The sequence below is a fragment of the Zosterops lateralis genome (genome assembly GCF_965231275.1).
Source record: "Zosterops lateralis genome assembly, chromosome: 23".
In the NCBI taxonomy this organism is placed as follows: Eukaryota; Metazoa; Chordata; class Aves; order Passeriformes; family Zosteropidae; genus Zosterops; species Zosterops lateralis.
In genome coordinates this window covers 6,469,829-6,495,122 of record NC_139783.1, presented here as the reverse complement: position 1 = coordinate 6,495,122, position 25,294 = coordinate 6,469,829, and the positions used below count along the sequence as shown (strand labels likewise).

The 25,294-nt window shown below is 53.5% G+C and overlaps 2 protein-coding genes, 1 long non-coding RNA gene and 1 pseudogene across 7 annotated transcripts in view; 1 reads left to right on the top strand and 3 right to left on the bottom strand.

Annotated features, from left to right (window-relative positions):
• LOC310918365 overlaps positions 1-18,388 on the bottom strand; it is a 24,382-nt gene extending 5,994 nt beyond the window's left edge. Inside the window, exons 1-2 of the long non-coding RNA XR_014591649.1 lie at positions 18,279-18,388; positions 12,943-13,016 (exon numbers count right to left, since the gene is read on the bottom strand). This is a non-coding gene — a long non-coding RNA (uncharacterized lncRNA). The remainder of the gene's footprint in view (positions 1-12,942; positions 13,017-18,278) is intronic.
• Positions 1-25,294, top strand: part of LOC310918360 (olfactory receptor 14J1-like) — a 537,521-nt pseudogene that overhangs the window by 160,019 nt on the left and 352,208 nt on the right. The gene's annotated exons all lie outside the window — the stretch shown is intronic.
• Positions 4,761-25,294, bottom strand: LOC310918363 (uncharacterized protein). Of its 4 annotated transcripts, none has more exons than XR_014591646.1 (3): positions 25,162-25,294; positions 22,347-22,501; positions 4,761-6,862 (listed from the first exon to the last, which is right to left on the bottom strand). XR_014591646.1 is itself a non-coding variant. In XM_083877221.1 (2 exons), exons 1-2 carry the CDS (start codon positions 11,511-11,513, stop codon positions 6,309-6,311), a joined length of 636 nt encoding a protein of 211 aa, XP_083733347.1. In that variant the 5' UTR covers positions 11,514-11,516; the 3' UTR covers positions 4,762-6,308. The 4 variants fall into 4 exon arrangements, 1 of the variants encoding a protein (XP_083733347.1); XR_014591647.1 differs by having other exon boundaries at positions 4,762-6,862; positions 22,347-22,406; XR_014591648.1 differs by having other exon boundaries at positions 4,765-6,862; positions 22,347-22,420.
• LOC310918354 (uncharacterized protein) lies at positions 19,260-25,267 on the bottom strand. The gene is made up of 2 exons (XM_083877207.1): positions 25,234-25,267; positions 19,260-21,153 (listed from the first exon to the last, which is right to left on the bottom strand). Exon 2 carries the CDS (start codon positions 21,137-21,139, stop codon positions 19,565-19,567), a length of 1,575 nt encoding a protein of 524 aa, XP_083733333.1. The 5' UTR covers positions 21,140-21,153; positions 25,234-25,267; the 3' UTR covers positions 19,260-19,564.

Here is a 25,294-nt window from a genome sequence, read left to right as displayed (position 1 = left end):
TGCCTGGCGTTGGGCCAGTGTCAAACCACGACACTGGGACATGCCAAAAAGCCTCCCAATTTGTCCCAACCCCCTTCCCAATCCAGCCCAACTTCACCTCGAGGATGGCTTCAAAATGCCCTGAAAGTTGTGCACAGCTCTGGGGGGGGTGAAGGGGAGGAACATCAGGACCCACCTCCACCACTGTGTCCCAGCTGCTCCACACCCAGTCAGGAGTAGCAGCAGGCCCAGGGTTGACAGCAGGTCCCCCCAAATTTCCCTCACATTGATGACACAGCCGGACACTTGGGAGGCTGCCTCAGGCTTTATTGTCCACCAACATCCCAGGAGGGAGCAGAAAATACACCTGGAGATGCTCATTCCAGAGGCTCACAATGATTCCTTGCTTCTATGAGGTTCTGTCAAGTCATAGTGGAACCTTAGTGCCATATTGTTCCATAGCCTCACAATGCTCTCCTGGCTTCCCTGAGGTCCCTGTGTGACACCCTGCAGCCTTGTCTCCATCAGGGGCTCCTGGCTTCCCTGAGGTCCCTGTGTGACACACTGCAGCCTTGCCTCCATCAGGGGCTCTTGGCTTCCATGATGCTCCACTGTGCCCCAAGGGGCATCTGTGCCTTGGCTTTGGAGTCCTGCAAGATCCAAAGATTCCCCCAAAAAAAACACCAGCCCAGGGACACCTAGGATATTTGGGCCGAGCTCCTGCTCCCCAGGCACCTGCATGGAACCCAAGTGACCGTTGTGACTCCAGGGAATCTCATGGAACAAACTGTGACTGGGAACACAGCAGGGTGTCATGGAACACAGGTGCCACTGGGACACTGCCACTGCTGGTGGAACCAAGTGTCCATTGTGGCATAGCCAGGCCCGAGGGAACACAGGAGACCATTGTGGCCCAGTGGAAACTCATGGAACCAAGTGTCCACTGTTTCACAGTGCAGCCTTAGAGAGTGGTGGAGACCATTGTGTCCCAATGGAATATCCTGAAACCAAGGATCCATTGTGACAAACCTGGGCTTTATGAAACTGAGAACACCACTGTGATGCAATTAAATCTCAAGGAATCCAGGGTCAATTGTCAGCACATCAGGTTCTCAGGAAAGCAAGGAGAACATTGTGACACACTGGAATGTCTTGGATCCAAGGCTCTACTTTGATCAAGTGGGGCCTCCTGGAACCCATGTGCCACTGGGGCATTGCCAGGTCTGGTGCAAGCAAGCTTCCAGTGTGACAAAGAAAGGCCTCCTGGCACCCAGGAGAGCACTTTGGGACAATGGATTCTCATGGAACCAAGGCCCTTGTTGTGACAAAGCGGCGTCATGGAAACCCAGTGCCACTGGGACATCTCCAGCCTTGGAGGAAGCCAAGTGTCCATTGTGAGCCAGCACAGCCTCATGAATCACAGGGGAGCACAGGGACACCATGGAATCTCATTGTAAACAGAGTGGGGGCTCATGGCACCCAGGAGAGCTCTGTGGGGCAATAGATTCTCATGGCACCAAGTCTGAATTGTTACAAAGAGGGCCCTCCTGGCATCCAGGAGACCATGGAAACACCATGGAATCTTATGGAAGCAAATATCCACTGTTTCACATTGCGGCCTTCTAGAGCGCTAGAGACTGTTGTGACACAATGGGAACAGAGCAGGCTGTGACATCACAGTGTGCCTGTATGACATCACAGAGTGGGCTGTGAGGTCACAGGTGGGCTATGACATCACAATCACTGCTGCATGACAACACAGAGTGGGTTGTGACATCTGAGCGCTGACTCTGACATCACAGAGCGGGTTGTGACATCAGAGTAAGAGGAATAAAAATTAGAAAACTTGTAAGTATATGTTGAAAATTTAAAGTGTTAAAACCCTTGGTTATTGTATAATAAGTGTATTAATGTTTTAAATGTTTTAAATTGTAATGTAGCAGTAGAGAGCCACGTTTATACTCTCCTGAAAAAGCAGGGGGGACTATTTGGTCACTGGAGGCTGGCAGCCCCCCCCACCGATGCCGGAGCGGGCCCAGCGACCGTCGGGGCCGGGGGGGGAGCCTGCGCCCCGCCGCCGGGGCCACGAGAGAGCCCGCTGGTCCTCCATGGCAAGCGCTCCTGCGCCTGCCAGCGTGCCGCACGCCCCCTGAGCTGCCAGAGGAACCAAAACCAAAAGCCGCTGCTCCTGCCGCCGCTTCCGGCTTCTGGGGCCCACGCGGCCGCCACCATTGCCAGTGTGGGTCTGCCGACGAGCTGGCCCGGCCCGGTGCCCCTGTGATCCTCACCGCTGCCGCCAGAGCCCAGCCCAACTCCCGCCATGAGACTCTGCCGGTGCCAGCGCCATCAAATGTCCGCCCCATGGTAAAACCCCAGCCGCTGCCATGGGGCTGCCGCGCCGCGGCACACATGCAACCCCCCCTCAGGCGACCCGGGCCACCAATATGCAAATTAGAAACCCCGGTGTACCCTGGGATGCTTTTAAAATCAAAAACCCCCTACCAAAACAAAGCAATGTTAAATTTGAACCCACAATGGGCAGTACTAAACCGTGTATACCCTAAAGTATTAATGAACAATTTTTTGTAACTTCCTGTAACCTAAAAAGTACCCAAGAGAAAGCAGACCCCAGACCAACCCGACAAAAAGTGAACTCCTACAACCCCCAACGAGGGTGGGGCTACTGGCTCTGCAAGAACCTGAGACTGCAAAGCCGAACAAGATCCTCCTCCTCAAGGTGAACCCGGAAGGACTGACCATCCTTCGAGCCACCCTTGTAAGAGCTGATTAATAAAGGCATTTTAAGGAGAAAAATATTATCTCTGCCCATTTTTTAACAAGAGGGTGGGTTGTGACCTTACAGAGCAGGCTGTGACATCATGACATGTGCTGTGAGGTCACAGTGCAGGCACTGCCATCATAGATGGAGGCTCTGCTACATCAGAGAGCAGCTCTGTGATGTCTCAGAGAAGGCTGTGTGACATCATGGAGTGGGTTGTGACATCACAGTGCTGACTGTGACATCACAGGGCCTGCTGTGACATCATAGTGTAACAGTAAGATGTCAAAAATAGGGCTGTGAGGTCAAAGTGTGTGCTGTGACATTACAGGGTGTCACTATGACACCACAGAGAGGGCTGTGTGACATCACAAGGAGTGGTGTGACATCACGGGGGCAGTGTGACATCACAGGGGCTTAGTGAGGTCACTGGTGAGGTCACTCCACCCCCGCCCCCCCCTCACAGCTCCCCCAAGAGAAGTCCAACACTGCTCGTGCACAGCGGGGTCCTCTCTCTCCCCGGTGCCCCCATCCCTGGTGCCGTAGCCTCCCCCAGAGGATATTCCATGAGATCGACCCCAGAGCCTGACACGGGGCCGTGGGGGTGGGACAGGGGGACAGGGACCCCCTGGCAGTGTCCCCCAGGGCCAGAGCCACGGCCAGGGCTCCTTTGCCCTGTTACCAACGAAGGCCTAAGAGCACTTAAAAAATCTCAAGCAAGGGATCAGCAAAAAACAGATTTAATATTAAGTAACAGCACAACAAAGTTCCTTGGCAAGAGTCACTCTCCTCCTGACTGGACACTTCAGGCACACCAAGGAAACAAAGCAACAACACCACCAAACAGAATCCAGGCAATCAAACCAGAAATGAACCCAGAACTGTTGCTGTGTGTGTGTGTGTGTGTGTGTGTGTGTGTGACAAAAGGATAGTGAGGGCAAAGATAAAAGGAATACTTAACACTCAACAGTATTTAGCTTAGCTTGTAACTTGTATTAAATGTAACAACTTAGCAAAAGAACAACACTTAGCAGGCATTTAACTTGGCTTATATCTTCTGCCTTAACCTTACTCACAGGCCTGACTGACTCAGGTATCCAAGGCACCCCAACCCCTCAGAGAGCGACATTTCTGCCACATTTGCCAGGGCACGGGCACTCGTGTGTGCACACAGACAGAAAGAGGCAGTGCAAGGCACCTGTGAGAAATTCCCCTGCAGGGCAGGGAAATGCACTGCTCCTAAAGAATCCAGCACCTCATTGGACAGCAGCAGTGTCTGGGAGCAGACAGTGTTTCTGCTGAGCTCCAGAGGAGCTGAGCCCAGAGGCTGCTGCCCAAGGCCGAGACAGAACAAGCATTTCTCAGATTGCAGAGTGGCCTGGGAAGGTGTGGGGGGGGATAATTCACCCCCTCAGTGTGGTCCCAGCTGCTCCCAGTATTTCCATGTCTGTGCTCCAAGTGCTGCTCCCAGCCCTGATCCCTGGGGATGGGAATGTCCCGCTCCCTTCCCAGGGCAGGGTCACACCTGAGCCAGGTGTGCAGGGCAGGACCTTGCCCTGAGCCCAAGCCCTGTCCCACCTACAGGACCTGCTTCCCCTGAGCCTCTTCCTCCTGTAGCCCCAAGCCCAGCCTGGTCCTAAACAAAGGCGCTGGACCAGGGTCATCCCCTAGCGGGGGCTGCACACCCCCTCTGCCCCCTCCCCAAATTCCCTCCTGGGGGCAGCAGGAGCTGGGGCAGGAGCCCTGTGGGGAGGGAAAAGGGGGTGACACCAGCATGGGGGGTCACACATGCTCAGGGGACACACACAGGCGCTGGTGACTCCCCTTCACCTTCTCCTGCAGCACCAGGAGGATTAACCCAAACATGGAGCCCCCAAACACCTGCAGCATCTTGAGGGCTGAGGTCTGCAAACAGCTTTGGGAGTCTGGGGAGGGATCACAACTGCCTCAAAACCCCCTCCCAGACTCCTCAAACCACACAACAGCTTCTGGCCAGGATCACTCTAACCACTCCCTGATACAAATAGCCCCAAAATCCAAAAAAACCCTGCTTCCCATCTCCCCCAAGACACACCCAAATTGACATGATCTCAGTCTGGATGGTCCTGCATGGCACACACTCCAAGGCTCTGGAATACCACTTCCCAGACAGGAAAAGATCTTCCAGCTTTTGAAGACAAAGCCCTGGAGAAGGGGCCCAAAGCCAAGTGCAGCAAGATCCTACAGTCACATTTCACTGACAGCCCCCAGAACTCCATCCATGCTTGTTGGAGCTCCTGCATTGGGAAATCAGTCAGGGCAGGGTCTTTGGTGGGAGCTGCCCTGGCTCAAGGGGAGACACTGAGAGACAAACAGAGCAGGCAGAGAGGCACGAGAGAAAAGAGGACAATCAGCTGAGAAGGTGGCACTCTGAAAGCAGAACTGCAACTGACTGGAAATGAATGGGACAGGAATCAACAACTCTCCAAGTTTTATTACTATCAAAATACATCCCCCCCAGCCAGCCCCACACAATCCCCATCCCGCCACTCCAAATCTGGATCCCACTTCTCTCAGTCTCCTTCCAATCCCATCTCTCCCTGGAGGCTGTGGAATCGAGGAAGTCTGGCATGGGATTGAGTTTTTCTTTGGTGGGAATAAGCCACTTTGAGGTGGGATTCAGCCCTTTTCGGGAGGGATTCAGTTGTTTTCAGTGAGACTGGAATGGTTTTGAGGTGACAGATTGATCCCACTTCTGGAGTGCATAGAGATGAAGAAAAAAAATTAAGTGCAAAACAAAAGTACAACCGGCCAGGTGTCTTCCCAACATGGATTACAGGGAATGTGGGTCACAGGGCTTTGCCCAACATGGCTCCTCCCATGAGGGATGGAGCAGGAGCAGACATGAAGCTCTTCCCGCACTGGGGGCACTCGCAAGGCTTCTCTTACTGGTGCCTGTGTTGGTGTTGGGTCAAGGCTGAGATGTGTGAGAAGTTCTTCCTACACTGGGGACTCTTGAAGGCCTCTCCCCAGTGTGGATGTGCTGGTGGGTGATGAGGTGGGAGTTGTGCTTGAAGCCCTTCCCACAGTCGGGGCAGCAGAATGGCCCCTCCTCTGTGTGAATCCGCTGGTGCAGGAGGAGACTGGAGCTGGTGGTAAAACTCTTCCCACACTCAGAACACTTACAGGGCCTCTCCTCTGTGTGTGTCTGCTGATGTTCAAGGAGACGGGAGCTGGTGGGAAACCTCTTCCCACAGTCCCCACACTCATAGGTCCTCTCCCCAGTGTGGATCATTTGGTGGACGACAAGGTGGGCACATTGTCTGAAGCCCTTCCCACATTCCCCACACTTGTATGGCCTTTCCGCAGTGTGGATGTTCTGGTGCTGGATCAGGTAGGCACTCTGTCTGAAGCTCTTACCACATTCTCCACACTCGTACGGCCATTCCCATGTGTGGATCCTCTGGTGGCAGATTAGATGAGAGATCTAGCTGAAGCTCATCCCACATTCCTCACACTCGTGTGGCCTCTCCCCAGTGTGGATGATCTGGTGCCTGTCCAGATGGCAGTTTCACCTGAAGCCCTTCCCACAGTCAGGGCAGCGGAAGGGCCTCTCCTCTGTGTGTGTGTGTGTGTGCTGGTGCCTGAGGAGATTGGAGCTCGTCTGAAACCTCCTCCCACGTTCCCCACACTCATAGGGTTGTACCCCATTGTGGATCACCTGGTGACAGATCAGGTAGGAGCGCTGTGTGATGCTCTTCCCACATTTCACACACTCATAGGGCCATTCCCTGGTGTGGGTCCTCTGGTGGATGATGAGGTGGCACCGCCAGCTGAAGCTCTTCCCACACTCCAGGCACCTGTGGAGCTTCTCCCCATCACGAAGCTGCTCATGGACCACCAGCTCTGAGCTCTGCCTCCATCTCCAGCCGCCTTCCTGGCCCAGGCCGGCTCTTTCCTCCTCACATCCTCTTCCTCTGCCTTTGCAGCCCCTCCTCCTCACCGATCTCCGGCCCTTTTCCTCCTCATTGCGTTCCTGCACCGTGGAGCCGCTCAGAACGGCCTCTCCCAGCAGCTTCTGCCGCGGGGATTTGTCCTCCCTGCTCTCCATGCTCGGCTCCTTGTCTGCGGCAGGAAGGACAAGGAGAGGATGGGATTTGCCTCCGTGCCAGAATGAAGGGGAAGGAGATCCCCCGTCTGCTCGGTGCCCACCCTCCACAGGCTGCTGGGAGTCCCAGGAAGACAAAAAGCTTCCTGAAAAGCTTCCCCCTCTTCTGTCTCCCTATTTATAGATACTGGGGTGACTGGGCTGATACTGAGAGTGCCAAGGAAGATGAAATCATACAGAGGGGCAACTGGGTTCATTTTGGGAGAAGCCACCGCCGGCACCATGTCAGAGTCTGTCCAAGGATGTGATATGCCTCACGACTGTCTACAATGATTGAGGTACTGAGACCCCAGACTCTGAAATGAGCCCTTGGCCGGGCTGAGGTGGAACATTTGCCAAGTCTCAGAGAACTAGTATGCATCTCCATGAGAACAGAGTGCAAGAACAGTGGAACTGGTCACAGTGGACTGAGCCAAGGTTGCCTATTCAAACTGGTATGTCCGTACCAGAGGTACGGTTTGCAGCTTGTTCCTGAGCACACAACCTCAACACGAGTGGCTCCCGCTTTGGCTCTGTGCCCCTCCCTTTGGTTCCCTTTGGCTCTGTGCCCCTGGCTTTGGTCCCCGCCTTGACCAACCTATAACAACTCTGGAGACCCTTGCTCACTTTTGTGATCATCCCACTGGAGAAAATCCCGACTATAGGCATCGTTAGGCCTCGAGGACTCATCCCTCCACGTTGGTAGCTATACTCCCCTTCCCCTCTTTCTCTATCTTTTTCACAATTCTTTATTTCTCTCCCTACTATTGCATTTGTTAAAGGAGCATTTTTGATTGAGTAAACTGAGTTGTCCCCCGCTGTGTCTTTTGCACTCTGAGATCCTTAAAACAAACTATCAGGTTTCCCGCATATATTTGTGGGCCTTGACTCACCGGGACCCCCAAACCCCTTTCCCGGCCATCCCGCCCCTTCAGTCCCAGAACCCTCTGCTGGGATTCTGGCAATCCCAGGGGTCCACCCGTCTCGGGGTCCCTGCTTTCGGTTCTGAGGCTCTCTGCTCTATGTGGGTCCCACTTAGGGAAAGAGCAGCTGTCCCGGGGTTCTCCAAACCTCAAGTCCCCTCTCCCCTGCCAGGGCTCTGCCAACACCAGGACACCCCAAAAACACCTCCTAGGCACGCCCTGATGTCCCCCCGAGGGGCATCTGCTTGTGGACTTTGGAGCCCTGCAAACCCCAACATCCCCTCCAAAAAACCCCAAACCCAGGGATCCCCCTGGGATATTTGGAGCGAACTCCCCCTCTCCGGGCACCTGCGGGATGGGGGGTTTAATCCTGGGCATGAAGCAAGTTCAGGGAGCACTGGAAGCAGCGCCCTGTCCTCTGCCCTTCTCCTCCCGCTCCTGCGGCCGCTGCGCCTCTTCCTCCCTCCCTCCTCCTCCTCCCCTGTGCCCGGCCCGGACTGGGAGGGTGTGGCCAAGGAAAGGGCGGGAACTTGGAGCTGAAACTGGCGTGGCCAAAGGAACACGCGGTCCTAAAAGCGCCCAGTTTGACCTAAAAGCATCGACAAGGGCTTAAAATTGTCCAAAGGGGCCTAAAATGCACCATGACACCGATCAGGTTAGGACTCGAATCACCCAAAGAGGCCAAAAATCCTCACAAAGTAGCCTAAAATCACCCAAAGGGCACTAAGATCTACCTTATATCCCTATGGTTTGTATTAATATCAACAAAATGGGGATAAAATCATCCAAAGGGGTCTAAAACCAACCAATGTGGCCCAAAATTGCCAATAGTAGTTTAAAACCCACACAAAATCGCAAAAAATCCTCTTAAATCTCCTAAAAGGCTGTAAAATTCACCCTGAAAATACCTGCTCTGACCTAAAATCAAAGAAATTTACCATACTAAAATCAAAGAAATTTACCACCCCAAAGAAAAGTCCACCCTAAAACCCAACAGATTTGGACTAAATTCAGCCAAATGGGACTAAACCCCACCGAAATGGGCCTAAAAACCATCCAAAAGGATCTAAAAATCCACCTTACAACTGCCCAGTTTATCTTAAAATCACTCAAATGGGACTAAATCCCACCTGATTTTGCCTAAAATCAAAGGGGCCAAAACTCCACACTAAAGGGCTCAAAAACCCAGCCCAAACCTGCCCAGTCTGGCCTAAAATTACCCAAACAAGTTTAAAATCTGCAGGACCAGGATCGAGACCAAGATCAGCACCAGAACTAGCACCAAGACTGAGACCAACACCAGATCCAAGACTGACACCAAGAGTGGCACCACTCTGGGACCAACACTGAGACCAAGAATTGACACCAGAAACAACACTGGCACCGCTGCAGGACTGGGACTGGGTCCAAAACCAACATCAAACTCAGACTGGCACTGCACAGGCACTGGGACTTGGACTGAGACCGAGACCAGCACCGGAACTGCACCGAGACTGGCACCGCCCAGGGACTGGGACCGAGACTGGGATTGGCACTGGGAGCACTCCGGGACCAACACTGGCACTGGGACCGGCACCGGGACTGTGCTGAGACCAAGACTGACACCGGGACTGAAAACGGCAAAAAACTGGCTCAAAAGTCACCAAAAACAACCCTAAAGAGACCAAAAATGCCTGAAAAGTGACAGAAAATTGCCCAAAAATGACCCAAAACCAACTGTCCCCAAAATTACAAACTATGGCTCATAATGACAAAAAATGGCCCAAAAAGTGACCAAAAATCACCTCAAATGTCCCCAAAATGACAAAAATTGTCCCAAATTACCCAATATAATAGGAAATGGCACAGAAGTGGCCAAAATGGCCCAAAAGTGACCAAAAAATGACCCAAGAGTGACAGAAAATGCCCCAATATGCCACAGTATGGGAAAGAGCCCAGAGGGACACAGAATTCCAAAAAAAAAATAAATAAAAAAAATCCCCCAAAAATCGCATTAAAAAGACAAATAACTTTTAAAAATACCTGAAAAAAGCCTAAAATGCCTCAAAGGAAAAAAAAAAACAACTGAAAATGCCTCAAAAAATTCCAATAATGTTTCCAAAATTTCCCAAATTCCCAAAAATTCACCCAAACACTATCAAAAATCACCCAGAAAATTTTTAAAAAAACCCCAAATCCTAAACCCCTAAAATGCTCAGAAATATTTTCTAAATCCCCCAAAATCTCCTAATAACTCCCCAACTCCCCTGATTTCTCAAAATTCTCAATTCCCCAAATATTCTGCAAAGCCCCCAAATACCAACAGAAAACTCCAAAAACGCAAAAACGCGACCCCAAAAATTCCAAAAAATATTTTAAACCCCCGAAAATATCAAAAGTACCCCAAAAATAAAAAAAAAAATTAAAAAAAAAAAAATCCAAATGTCCCACAACAACCCAGAATTCAAGAAATCCTTGCAATTTCCCAGAATTTCCTACACTTGCTCTCGATTAAGTGGTGCAGCAGGAAGGACTTGCCTGTGCCGTTGCTGCTAGTCATCAAGAACTTGAAGAGGAAATTTGGGAAAAAAATTCCCAAAATTTCCGACATTTGGACCCAAAATTCCCAAACATTCCCTTTTGGGACCCCAAATTCCTGTATTTGGACCCCAGAATCATCGCTGGGGGCCCCAGAACTCCCCAAAATCCCCTCTAGAAAGCCCGAAATTCCCTCACTTGGACTTGGAATTCCCCGAATTCCTGCATTTGGGGCCAAAAATGCCCCGAAATGCTCCCCAAAATTTCCAATAGATGCCCCAAAATTCAAAAAAAAATTCACAACAGAAAACCCAAAATTGCCCCATTTGAACCTGTAAATTTTCAAGAATTCCCTGTACATAGCACAAAATTCCCTTTAAGGATCCCAAATTTTCCCTATAGAGATCCAGAGACACCCCTCGCAAACCCTCTCTATGCTCACCCAGATCCCTATAGAGGCCCACAGACCCCAGAAAGAAACCTCTTTTAGACACCCTCCTGATCCCCCGTAAATCCCCTATAGGACACCTGGATCCCTCCCAAATCCCCTAAAACCCCCTCCACCTCCTTTTAGGAAGCCCCAAGCCCTCCCCAAATTCCTTGCAGAAACCCTGAGATCCCCTAAATGTACCCTCAGACCCCTTTTAGGGACCTCCCAGGCCACCCTGAACCCTCTACAGATCCCCTACATATCCCCTATAGCCCCCTCAGACCCCTTTGGAGACCCCCAGACCGCCCCAAAACCCCACAAAGGGACCCACACACACCCCCCACACCTCCCTGGACCCACAATAGGCTCCCCCAGACCCCCACAGATCCCCTGTAGAATTCCCCAACCCCAAAAGGCCACCCACACCCCCACAAATACGGAAAACAGGCCTCCAGACCCCAGGACACAGAGACACCACAACCCCCTTTACGGACCCTCTATAGACTCCCCAAACCCCTATGGAGACCTCATAGCCCCCCCAACCACCTTTAGGGAGCCCCAGACCGCCCTACATCCCCTATGGAGCCCCTCTAATCCCTTACAGACTACCCACTAAATCCCCTAAACAGACCCCCAGGTCCCCCCAGACCCCTACAGATTCCCTACAGATTTCCCACCGTAGGTATCGGACACGCCAGAGCCGGGTCGGGAGAAAAGATGGCGGCGCCCGGGAGAGCCACTTCTGTGTAATCTGCGCATGCGCTGGAGAGAACGCGCCAGCAGATGGGCGAGGCTCAAAGGAAAAGAGGCGGGGCCAATGAAACGGCGGAGAACGACTGGAATGCGGCGGGGTCAGAGAAAGGGCGGGAACTGTGAGGGGAAAAGGGCGCGGCCAAGGGGACGCGCGGTCCTAGAAGGGCCCGGTTTGCTCAAAAATCACCCAAAATGGACCTAAAATTCTCCAAAGGAGCCTAAAATCCACTCTAAACCCGATCATGTTTGGCTTTAAATCACCCAGATGGAGTTAAAAAATTCCGAAGGGGTCTAAAATCCAATCAAGGGGCCTATAATTGCACAAACTGGTTTAAAGCACACACAAAACTGCTTGAAATCGAACTTAAGTCTCCCAAATGGGTGTAAAATCCACCCTGAAAGTACATGGTTTGGCCTAAAATCACCCAAACGGTCCTAAAATCACCCAAAATGGCCTGAAAGCCACACTAAAGGACCTAAAATCATCATGAGAGAACTTTGTTTGACCTAAAATTACTCAGAGACCAAAAATCCACCCGAAATGGGCCAAAAATAACCAAAAACAGGGGCCTAAAATCTCCCATGCATGCTTAAGATGCACCCATATGGAGCTAAGATCATTCAAAGGGACCTAAAGTCCACCAAACATTGCCCAGTTTATCATAAAATCACCCAAACAAGCCTCAACCAGACCCAAATGGGCCCAAAATCATCCAAAGGGATCAAAAATCCACCCTAAAAGGCTAGATCATTTCAAGGAATCTAAAACACAGCCTGAACCTGCCCAGTTTGGCCTAAAATCACCCAGATGAATCTAAAATCTCTGGGTCCAAGACCGAGACCAAGATCAGCACCAGAACTGACACCAGAACCGAGACTGGCACTGCTCCGGGACCCGCACTGGGACCGAGAGCGACACCAAAACTGGCACCAGAACTGGTACTGGGGCCAAGACTGAGACCAAGACACTGGAACCGGCACCAGGACCGGTTCAGAACGGGGACCCGCACTGGCACCAGGAGCGCTCCAGAACTGCGGCCAGAACCGAGACCGGGAGCATTCCAGGACCGAGACCACGACAGGCACCGGAACCAGCACCGAGACTGACATGGCTCCAGGACCGAGACTGGAATTGGCACTGGGAGCACTCCAGGACCAAGATCGGCACTGCCTCCAGTACTGGAATCACGTGGAGAAGTTCTACCACGAGGACTTGTCCTCCCTGGTCTCCATGCTCAGCTCCTTGTCTGGGGGAGGAAGGACAAGAAAAGGATGGGACTTGCCTCTGTGCCAGAGGGAAGGAGAAGAAGATCCCCCACTGCGTCTCCAGCAGGACGGTGTCAGCAGTGGGGTTGTCCTGCAGCCGGGACCAGGATGGGCTGGGAGATGGAGCAGGAGAGAGGGGGAAAGGGGCAGTGACTTCCTCCTCACCTACCTGAGTGTCCTCGGCCATCTTCCTCTTCCTCACAGCCTCCTCACCCATCTGTTAAAAGGTCGGAATGGGAAATACTGGTTTTGGGAAAAACAAGGGATGAGCACATTTGGTTTGAAGGTACTTCAGCCCAAGTTCATCTTTAGAAGTCACTGGGTATCTGAGCTCCATAAAAACCTCCCAAACACCAAAATTCAGCCCAGAAAATGCCTCCCAGGAGTTCCCCGTCTCTGGTCTCTCCCCTCTGGAGATCAGGGTTTCCCCCTGTCCCAGCTCCTGGCGGTAACACTTATATTGGGAGTCCTCTGTCTACTTGGCCCCCACCCTCCCCAGGCTGCTGGGAGTCCCAGGAACCCAAAAAGCTCCTCCCTCTTCTGTCTCAACATTTGGGGATGCTGGAGGTTTTTGGACTCCCAAGGTCCTTTCTCCCCTTATTCTCAGCTTTGGGGTACAGGGGGTCCAAGGAGTCCCCCACTGCTCCTCTTCAGGCTGTTGAGGGTCCCACAAGTCGTGGCACTCCCCCCTCTCTGCGCTTCCCACTTTGGGGTCCTGGGGGACACAGGGCTCTGCTCCTCCAGGCTGCCTCTGCTGGCAGCAGCCACTGGGACCCCCCAGTGTCCCCTCAAGGGGCATTTTAAAGAATACAGAATACAGAATGACTAGGTTGAAAGAAACCTCCAAGATCATTGAATCCAACACATGCCCTAACACCTCAACTAGACTGTGGCACCAAGTGCCACATCCAGTCTTTCTTTAAACGCATCCAGAGATGGTGACTCAACCACCTCCCCAGGCAGACCAATCCAGTACTTTATTATTATTTCCATTAAAAATGTTTTGCTAATATCCAACCTATATTTCCCTTAGCACAGATTGAGACTGCTTCCTCTCCTTCTGGCAGTTGCTGAAAGAGACCAAACCCCACCTGACTACAGCCTCCTTTCAGGAGTTGTTGAGAGTGATAAGGTCACACCTCTGAGTCTCCTTTATTCCAGGCTAAACGACCCCAGCTTCCTCAGCTGTTCCTCACAGGGCTTGTGTTTCAAGCCCCTCACCAACCTCATTGCCTCCTCTGGACCCGCTCAAGTGTCTCAACGTCCTTCCTAAACTGAGGGGCCCAGAACTGGACACAGCACTCAAGGTGTGGCCTGACCAGTGCTGAGTACAGGGGAAGAATGACCTCCCTGCTCCTGCTGGCCACACCATTCCTGATACAGGCCAGGATGCCATTGGCCCTCTTGGTCACCTGGGCACACTGCTGGCTCATGTTCAGCCAGCTGTCACCAGTACCCCCAGGTCCCTTTCTACCTGGGCATTGTACAGCCACACCATCCCCAGCCTGTAGTGCTGCAGGGGCATTTCGTGGCCAAAATGCAGGACTCACCACTTGGACTTAATAAACTTCATCCTATTGGACTGCCCATCCATCCAAACCTTCTAGGTCTCTCTGCAGAGACCTCCCCCCTTCCAACAGACTGACACAAACTGCCAGCTTAGTGTCATCTGCAAATTTACTAATGAAGGTTCACTAGCCTCATCCATCTCATCAATGAAAATACTTAACAGAGCTGGCCCCAGCACAGACCCCTGAGAACATCACTGGTGCCTGGCTGCCAGCTGGATGCAGCACTGTCCACCAACACTCTCTGGGCTCGGCCATGCAGCCAGTTCCTAATCCAGCAAAGAGTGCTCCTGTCCAAGCCCCGGGCTGCCAGCTTTTCCAGGAGTGTGCTGTAGGACACAGTGTCAAAGGCCTTGCTGAAGTCAAAATACACAACATCCACAGCCTTTGCAGCATCCACCAGATGGGTCACTTGGTCATAGAAGGAGATCATGTTTGGTCAAACATGACCTATTCCTCCTAAACACGTGCCGCGTGGGCCTGATTTTCTGGTCAGCTTTGGAGTTCTTCATTCTCCAAACATCCCCTCCAAAAAGACCCTAAACCCAGACACCCCCCAGGATATCTGCAGCAAACTCCCCCTGCCCAGTCATCTGTGGGATGAGTGGATGATGATCCCACAGGTGTGGGGCTGAGCATTCATGGAGCACTTGACCTCGTGGTTCCCTCTTTTTTTCTTGAGCCTCCTTTGCCACTCCTCTTCCTCTTTCTCCCATTCCTCCTTTCCAGCCCTCCTCCTCCTCCCTAATCCCACCCCCTTCTCCTACTTCCATCCCTTCTCTTGCTCTTTCTTCATCCCTCCTCTTCCACCCCTCCTCCTCCTCCCCCAGGAGCAGGCACACCCCGGGTGCCCCGTTCCCCAAGCCCTGGCAGCCCGCGGGAGGAGTGGGGATGGAGCGAGACAGGTCGGGATGGGCAGCGCGGGGCTCTCGGCTGCTCCCACCCGCTGGGGGTGGAGGAATCCAGACTGGGGAAAAGGAGAGGGAAACTGGGAAAACTGGGGGCTGCAGATCCAAACTGGGCCTTGCTGGGGACTCTGGCTGGGGACTTCCAGCCCTTGGGGCTCCTCTTGGGAGATCCGGGATGGGGGAAAGCAGAGAGGGCTGAGGGATGCCAGGAGTAGCATCACTGGGAATGACTGGGCTGTACTGGGGTAACTGGAACCTTACTGCGGCAACTGGGAGTGACCAGGAATGACTACAAGCATGCTGAGGGCAACTGTGGTATACTGGCAATGTCTGTGACCTGACTGGTGTGACTGGAACTACACTAGGAACAACTGGGACCATGCTGGGGGGAACCTGGAACCACTCTAGGGGCAAGTGGGAGCGAGTGGGAGTGGCTGGGTCTGCACTGGGGGAACCTGGGCATGACTGGGAGGGACTGGGATCATCTATTGAGCAATTGGGACTACACCAGGGGCAACTGGGTGCAACTCGGATCATGCTGGGAGCAACAGGGAGACATTGGAACCATGCTGGGGACAACGGGGATCCTACTGGGATCAGAGGTGGAAGCACCTGGGCCATGCTGGGAGGACTGAGATCATACTGGATCATACTGGCAGCAACTGGGACTGCAGTGAGGGTGACTGGGAGTGGCTGTGAGCAACTGGGATCAGGCTGGAAGCATCTCTGGGCAACTGGGAGTGACTAGGAACATGCTGGCAGCAACTGGGATATACTGGGACAGATTGAAACCATAATGGGGGCTAAATGTAAGCAAGTGGAACCACATTGGAGGATAATGGGAGCAGCTGTGCCCATGTTGGGGTGATACTGGGATCCTACTGGAACTGACTGGAATCATACTGGGAGTGACTGGAATAGTACTGGGACTATCTGAGACTGACTGGGATCAGACTGGGAGTGACGGGAAAGGTGCTGGCCGTGACTAGAACCGTACTGGGAGTGACTCAAAGCAACTGGGCCCATGCTGGGAGTGACAGGGAGTCACTCTGGGCATGACTGGAATAACACTGGGAGTATCTGGGAATGACTGGGGTCATACTGGGCATGTCTGCATGCAACGGATCATGCTGGGAGTGACTGGGATCGTACTGGGAATGACAGAAACCATACCGGGAGTGACTACAGGTCCCACTGGGATCATCCTGGGAGCCACTGGGATTACAGTGGGTATGAATGGATCCTGACTGGGGGTTACTGGGACCATACTGGGCCATGGCGGGAGAAGAATGTGGACACATTGGGAGCAACTGGCATCAACTGGAAGGTACTGGAACCGTGCTGAGGGGACTGAGATCACATCTGGGATCATACTGGGAGCAACTGAGACTATACTTTGGGCAACTGCCAGAAACTGGCATCATGCTTGGAGGTAACTGGGAAAGACTGCGATCATTCTGAGGGAACTGGAGCCTTACTGGAGTAACTGGGAGTGACTGGGAATGACAATGAGCATGCCGAGGACAACTGGGGTATATTGTGAGTGTCTGAAACCATACCGGGGGGACTGGAACAACTGTGGGAACAACCAGGATCATCCCGGGAATGGTAGGGAACATGCAATAGGCAGCTGGGAGTGACTGGATCTACACTGGGGCAACTGGGCATGACTGAGACCATGCTGAGACAGACTGGGACTATTCTAGCGGCAACTGGCATCATACTGGGAAGAATTGGGAACAACTATGCTGGGTCAACTAGGATGATACTGGAATCACAGTGGGGGAACACCTGGGTTCATATTGACATTACACAGAGGGTGACTGGAATCATACTGGGATTAACTGGAAGTGGCTGTGAGCAACTGGAATCCTGCTGAAAGCACCTGGGAAGAGGAGGGAGTGACTGGAAGCATGCTGGGGGTGACTGGGATATACTGGGAGAGACAGCCAGTCACTGGGATCACAGTGGAGGCTACTGACATCAAACTGGGAGTGACTGGGAGTGACTGAAATTAGATTGCAAGTGACTGGCATCATACTGGGAGTGCCTACATTCATACTGGGATAAGAGTGTGTGTCAATGGACCCTGACTGGGGGTTACTGGGAGCTACCACACCTGTGCTGGGTGTGGCAACTGGAGACACACTGGGAGAAACTCAGAAAAATCTGGGGGCAAGGGACCCACATTGGGGTAACTGGGAGTGCCTGGGAAAGACTACAAGAATATTCAGGGCAAATGGGATATACTGGGATGTCTGAGACCACGGAAGTGCTGACAGGGACCAAACTGGGACCATGCTAGGGGCAACTGGGAGACCTGGGAACATGCTAGACCAGTGTGGGAGGAACTGGGAGAAACTGGGACTGTGCAGGGGGCAAATTGCATCCTAAGAGGAAATTACTGGGCTCCTACTGGGATCACAGTGGAAGCAGCTGGGCCATTCTTGTCGTTGGGAGCAACAGGGATCGGGTAGGGAGTGAGAGGCAGTGCACAGGCTCATACTGGGACTGACTGGGCTCATACTGGGAGCAGCCGCTTCCAGCCCTGGGACCCTCGAACCCCTTTCCCGCCCATCCCGCCCCTCCAGCCCCAGCAGCCCTCAACGGTAACCCGGCAATCCCAGGGGTCTCCCCCTCGGGGATCCCCCTTTGCCCTTCTGGGGCTCTCCTCTCTCTGGGGTCCCGCTCAGGGAAGCCGCGGCTCTCCCGGGCTCCCCAAACCCGGTGTCCCCCCGGCCCCGCCGGTCCCGCGCGCTCCCCACCTGGCCCCGCCAGAGCTCGGAGGGCCCGGCCCGGGAAGCCCAACCCCCACCCAGGGGAGACCCACATCCCCCCGCCCCCCGCCGGGGCTCTGCCGACACCAGGACACCCCAAAAACACCGCCCGAGCACCCCTCGATGTCCCCTCGAGCGGCATCTGCGCCTCGCCTTTGGAGCCCCGCGAGCTCCAAACATCCCCCCACAATACCCCAAACCCAGGGACCCCAAACCCGGGATATTTGGGGCGAGCTCCCCCTCCCCGGGCACCTGCGGGATGGGGGGCGATGATCCCGGCGCTGCCGCCAGTTCAGGCAGCGCTGGAGCCGCCGCTCCCTCCGCTCGTCTTCTCCTCCCGCTCCTGCGGCTGCTGCGCCTCTTCCTCCCTCCCTCCTCCTCCTCCCCCGGGCCCGGCCCCGGACTGGGAGGGCGGGGCCAAGGAAAGGGCGGGAACTGGGAGGGGAAAGGGGCGGGGTCAGGGACAGGGCGGGAATCATGAGGGGAAAGGGGCGGGGTCAGAACAGGGCGGGAATCATGAGGGGAATGGGCGTGGCCAAGAAGACGCCAGGTCCTAAACCCGCCCGCTTTCGCCTAACATCAACACAATGCGCCGAAAATCCACCGCAAATCTACCAGGTTTAGCCTAAAATCACCCAAATGGGCCAAAAATCTCCAGGGCCGGGACCGAGACCAGGATCTGCATCGGAACCCGCACAGGCACCAAGACTGAGACCGACACGGGAACCCGCACAGGCCCCAGCACTGGGATCGAGACCGAGACCAAAACCGGCACCAGAACTGGTACCGGGACCAAGACTGACACCATGACCGACACCGGCACCAGCACCGGGAACGCTCCAGGACCGCGGCCAGAACCGAGACCGGGAGCGCCCCGGGACTGAGACCGAGCCCGGCACCGGAACCAGCACCGAGACTGGCGCCGATCCGAGAGCGAGACTGAGACCGAGCCCGGAACCGGGACGGGACCCGGAATCGCTCCGGGATCGGCTCCACGATCGCTCCGGGCAGTTTTGGCCGCCCCCCTGGGGCGGGACCGCCTCGGTTCTCATCGTTCCGCCGCAGCCACCCCAGTCCATATGGTCCCAGTTTGTATGATCCCAGTCTCTACGGTTCTGATCCAGATGGCCCCAGCCTGTGAAATCCCAGTCCATGTGATCCCAGTCTGCCCAATCACAGTCTGTACAACTGATGCTGTTTTACACCACAACGACACACACTCTCATCTTCAGAAGGCTGAAAATGACTCCTTTATTATTTGGAATGTGTCTCCCTTAGTATTTCACGCAAACTAATCTGACTGGTGACAAAAGACAAACCTCTTCAATGACATTGGTCAGACCAGAGGGACATCAAGAAGAAGTCCCTCCTAGGAAAAGGAATGAAAAACAAAGTTACAGTTTACAAAAACACTTCTCTTGTTTACAGAAAATTCCCTGGGAAAAGAATTTCAGAAAACCAAAACACCTCAGGCACAAAACTAGGGCTACAATCCCTCTTGGCTTTTGGAGTGCAAAGAGAGGGAGAAGAGAAAAATATTAAGGCCAAATCAAAAGGATAACCGGCAAGGTGACTTCCCAACACGGGACACAGGGAATGTGGGTCACTAGGGCTCTGCCCAACGTGGCTCCTCCAGTGGGGGATGGAGCAGGAGCAGAGCATAAAGCTCTTCCTGCACTGGGGGCACTCACAGGGCTTTCCTGATGGTGCCTTTGTTGGTGTAGGGTCAAGTGAGAGCTCTGTAAGAAGCTCTTCCCACACTGGGGACACTTGTAGGGCCTCTCCCCGGTGTGGATGCGCCGGTGGATGATGAGGTTGGAGTTGTGCTTGAAGCCCTTCCCGCAGTCGGGGCAGCGGAAGGGCCTCTCCTCCATGTGTGTCTGCTGATGTTCAATGAGCTTACTGCTGACCCGAAACCCCTTCCCACACTTGCAACACTTGTAGGGCCGTTCCCCAGTGTGGATTTTTTGGTGCAAGGTCAGGCTGGCTCTGTGGCTGAAGCCCTTCCCACATTCCCCACACTTGTACGGCCTTTCCCCAGTGTGGATGTTCTGGTGCTGCATCAGGTTGATTTTCTGGCTGAAGCTCTTCCCACATTCCCCACACTCGTAGGGTCTCTCCCCAGTGTGGGTCCTCTGGTGGAGGATCAGGTGGGAGCTCCGGCTGAAGCTCATCCCACATTCCCCACACATGTAGGGCCTCTCCCCAGTGTGGATCCTCTGGTGAAGCATCAGCCTGGACCTCAGACTGAAGCTCTTTCCACATTCTCCACACTCATAGGGTTTCTCCCTGGAGTGGATGCTCTGATGGCTGATCAGGCTGGAACTCTGGATGAAGCTCTTTCCACATTCTCTACACTTGTAGGGCCTCTCCCCAGTGTGGATCCTTTGGTGCAACCTCAGGTTGGCTCTCTGCCTGAAGCCCTTCCCACATTCCCCACACTTGTATGGCCTTTCCCCAGTGTGGATGTGTTGGTGCTCAATCAGGGTGGCTCTCTCTCTGAAGCTCTTCCCACATTCCCCACACTTGTAGGGTCGCTCCCCTGTGTGGAACATCTGGTGGCGGAGGAGGCTGGACCTCTGTCTGAAGCTCATTCCACATTCCCCACACTCATAGGGCCTCTCACCAGTGTGGATCCTCTGGTGGAAGTTCAGGTTGGCTCTGTGCCTGAAGCCTTTCCCACATTCCCCGCACTTGTACGGCCTTTCCCCGGTGTGGATGTTTTGGTGCTGGATCAGGTTGATTCTCTGGCTGAAGCCCTTCCCACATTCCCCACACTCATAGGGCCGTTCTCCTGTGTGTGTCCTCTGGTGGCGGAGCAGGCTGTTGCGCTGCACGAAGCTCTTCCCACACTTCAAGCACTTGTGGGGCTTCTCCCCATCACAAAGCTGCTCATGGACCACCAGCTCTGAGCTCTGCCTCCATCTCTGGCCACTTTCCCAGCCCTGGCTGGGTCGTTCCTCCTCACATCCTCGCCCTCTGCCTTTGCAGCCCCTCCTCCTCACCGATCTCCGGCCCTTTTCCTTCCCGTTGCGTTCCTGCGCCGTGGAGCCGCTCAGAACGGCCTCTCCCAGCAGCTTCTGCCGCGGGGATTTGTCCTCCCTGCTCTCCATGCTCAGCTCCTTGTCTGCAGCAGGAAGGACAAGGAGAGGATGAGATTTGCCTCCGTGCCACAGGGAAGGGGAAGGAGATCCCCCGTCTGCTCGGTGCCCGCCCTCCCCGGGCTGCTGGGAGTGCCGGGAACCCGAAAAGCTCCCCCCTCTTCTGTCTCCCCACTTACAGATACTGGCAGTGACTGGGATCACACGGAGTGGATAACTGGTCTCCTACTGGGGGCAGCCAGTGCTGGCACCGGGACCCCCGAACCCCTTTCCCGCCCATTCCGCCCCTCCAGCCCCCAACGGGGTCCCGGCAATCCCAGGGGCCCCCCCTCCCGGGGTCCCGCTCATGGAAGCCGCGGCTCTCCCGGGCTCCCCAAACCCGGTGTCTCCCCGGCCCCGCCGGTCCCGCGCGCTCCCCACGTGGCCCCGCCAGAGCTCGGAGGGCCCGGCCCGGGAAGCTCAACCCCCACCCAGGGGGGACCCACATGCCCCCGCCCCTCGCCAAGGCCCTGCCAACACCGAGACCCCTAAAAACACTTCCCGGGGACCACCCCATGTTCCCCCAAGGGGCATCTGCAGCTCGGCTTTGGAGCCCTGCAAGCTCCAATATAACCCCAGAAAACCCCAAACGCAGGGATCCCCCCGGGATATTTGGGGCGAGCTCCCCCTCCCCGGGCACCTGCGGGATGGGCGGCGATGATCCCGGCGCTGCCGCCAGTTCAGGCAGCGCTGGAGCCGCCGCTCCCTCCGCTCGTCTTCTCCTCCCGCTCCTGCGGCCGCTGCGCCTCTTCCTCCCTCCCTCCTCCTCCTCCCCCGGGCCCGGCCCCGGACTGGGAGGGCGTGGCCAAGGAAAGGGCGGGGACTGGGAGGGGAAAGGGGCGGGGTCAGGGACAGGGCGGGAATCATGAGGGGAAAGGGGCGGGGACAGGGACAGGGCGGGAACTGGGAGGGGAAAGGGGCGGGATCAGGGACAGGGCGGAAATCATGAGCGGAATGACGGTGGCCAAGGGGACGCGCGGTCCTAAAAGGGCCCGGTTTAGTCTAAAATAATTTAAACGGGCCTAAAATTGTCCAAAGGGGCCTAAAATCCACCGTAACCTCGATCAGGTCTGGCCTCAAATCACCCTAATGTTAAGAGTAAATCCCCCCAAAAAATTGTTCCAAAAGTTACAAAGTTAATATGTTGCAGAAATTAATAGTAAGTAAAAGTTCTAATTACCTGGTTTTAATGATTCTATTTTTAAAATGCCTGTTCGTCGGGTATCACCTCTGCTGATTTCTGGAAAATGGGAACTGGAACCATGAGGAGGAGGGTGACATCAGAGCTTGTATGCAAATGAGAAGACACTGTGCAGGGTTCACCAAAGGAAGCCCCTGAACTGGCGAGCCTCCATGGAATCAAAGGATTTAAATTACATCTATGGGTGAGGAACTAAATATAGTTGTCTTCCTAGACCTTTTTAACCCCTCGCCCTAATCAGTGCACACTGGTTGGGAAGAGAACCCCAGACGTTCGATCGAGGACAGGCCTCCTGGCCCCGCGAGGACGGAAGCCCCGGCTCTGCCGGCACACCAGGGGACAAAGCTGTGCACCTCCTCCTCCTCTGTGCCCCTGCTGGGAGCCGTGCGCACAACCCGTCGAGACCCCACCTGAAGCTGATCCTAATAAAGGCATTAAAGGAACAGATCTCCTGTACTGTTCAGTTCACTAAGAGGCCTACAATCCCCACAAAATGGCCTAAAATAACACAAAGGCCACTAAAATCCATCCTATAGCCAAATGTTTTGGCCTAAAATCAGCCAACTGGGGATAAATCATCCAAAGGGGTCTAAAACCAACCAAAGCAGCCTAAAATTGTCCAAACTGGTTTAAACTCACACAAATGGCCAAAGATCCCCTTAAATCTCTTTAAAAGGGTGTAAAATGAACCCTGAAGATACCTAGTTTGGCTTAAAATCAATGAAATGCAAACTCCATCCTAAACCTAATAGATCTGGCCTAAAATCATCCAAAGGGACCTAAAATCCACCCTAAGCCTGCCCAGTTTGGCCGAAAATTACCCAAGCCCGCCTAAAATCTCCGGTATCAGGACTGAAACCAAGATCAGCACCAGAACCAGCACCAGCACCAAGACTGAGACTGAGACTGGATCTAAGATTTGCACTGACACCCGCACCGCTGCAGGACCGGGACTAGAACCAGAACTGAGACCAGCACCACACAGGCACTGGGACTGAGACCGAGACCAGCACCGGAACCAGCACCGAGACTGGCACCGCCCAGGGACTGGGACCGAGACTGGGATTGGCACTGGGAGCACTCTGGGACCAACACTGGCACCGGGACCGGCACCAGGACTGTGCTGAGACCAAGACTGACACCGGGACTGAAACCGGCAAGAAATGGCTCAAAAGTCACCAAAAACGCCCCCAAAGAGACCAAAAATGCCTGAAAAGTGACAGAAAATGGCGCAAACACTGACTAGAAATGCTTCCAAAATAACAAAATACAGCTTGAAATGACATAAAATGGCCCAAAAATGTGACCAAAAATGATCCAAGAGTGACACAAAATTGCCCAAAATGCCACGGGATCTGGGAGAGCCCCGAGGGACACAGAGTAAAGATATTTTTTTAAATCCCCCCAAATATGCATAAAAAAGAAAATTATAAAAAAAAAACTTGAAAAAAGCCTCAAAATGGTTAAAAAAAAACAGAAAGCAAGAAAATGCCTCCAAAATTCCCAATAATATTCCCAAAATTTCCCAGACGACATAGATTTTCCCAAATTACCAAAAATTCCAAAAAAATTCCCCAAATACCAACAAAAATCATCAGAAAATTAAAGAAAAAAAATCAAACCCTTGAAATGCCCAAAAATATTAAATCAAAAAAAATCCAAAAAAAATCCCAAAAATTCCCTAAAAATGCCCCAACACCTCAGATTTCTCAAAATTCCCAAAATATGTCACAAAGCCCCCAAATACCAACAGAAAACACTCTGAAAATGCAAAAACACCACCCCAAATGTTCCTAAAAATACTTTAAAAATCCTCCCAAAATACCGAAACAGTCTCCCAAAATAAAATAAAAAAAAAATCCCAAAAGTCCCACAACACCCCAGAACTCCTTGAATATTCACAGAAATTCCTACACTTGCTCTCGATGAAGTCATGCAGCAGGCAGGACTTGCCAGTACCTGTGCTGCTGATCACCAAGAACTTGAAGAGGAAATCTGGGATAAAAAATTCCCCAAATTCCCATGTTAGGACCCAAAATTCCCAAGATTTCCTATGCTTGGACCAAAAATTACCCAAATTTCCCACGTTTGGCCCCAAATTCCCCTCTAGAGAGCCCAAAATTCCCACGCTTCGACCCAAAATTCCCCAAATTTCTGTGTTTGGACATAAAATCCCTCCGAAATTCCCCAAAATTCCTAATAGAGGCCCCAAAATTAAAAAAAAAATCCCAATAGAACACCCAGAATTGCCCAATTCAGCCCCCAAATTTCCATGAATTAGCCATACAGAGCCAAAAAAATCCAAAAAATTTCATTTAAGGAGTCCAAAATTCCACTATAGAGATGCCAAGACCCTCCCCCCCAGGCCCCCTTAAAGACCATAGAGAGAACCCCAGATCCCCTATAAGGTCCCCCCAGGCCCCCTGGACCCTCTATGGATCCCCTATATATCCCCTCAGACCTCCTTTGGAGACCTCTAGACGCCCCGAATCCCCCTTAGGGACCCACAGACACCCCCAGATATCTCCGAACGCGCTATAGGCTCCCGCAGACCCCTATAAAAAAACTTATACACCCCCCAACCCCCCAAAACGCCTCAGAGACCCCCCAAATCCCCTACAGACCGCCAGACCGCATTAAGGGACGCCCGGACCTCATTTACGGACCCCTGTGGACCCTCTATAGACCCCCCAGACCCCGATAGAGCCCCTATACCTCCCCAGACTCATTTAGGGACCCCCAGAGCGCCATAAATCCCCTATAAACCGCCCCAAATCTCCTATAGACCCCTCACCAAATCTTCTAAGGAGACTTCCAGGTCCTCTGAGACTCCTATAGATCCCCTATAGATCCCCCATTGCCCCACCGTAGGTATCGGACACGCCAGAGCCGGGTCGGGAGACCGGGAGAAAAGATGGCGGCGTCCG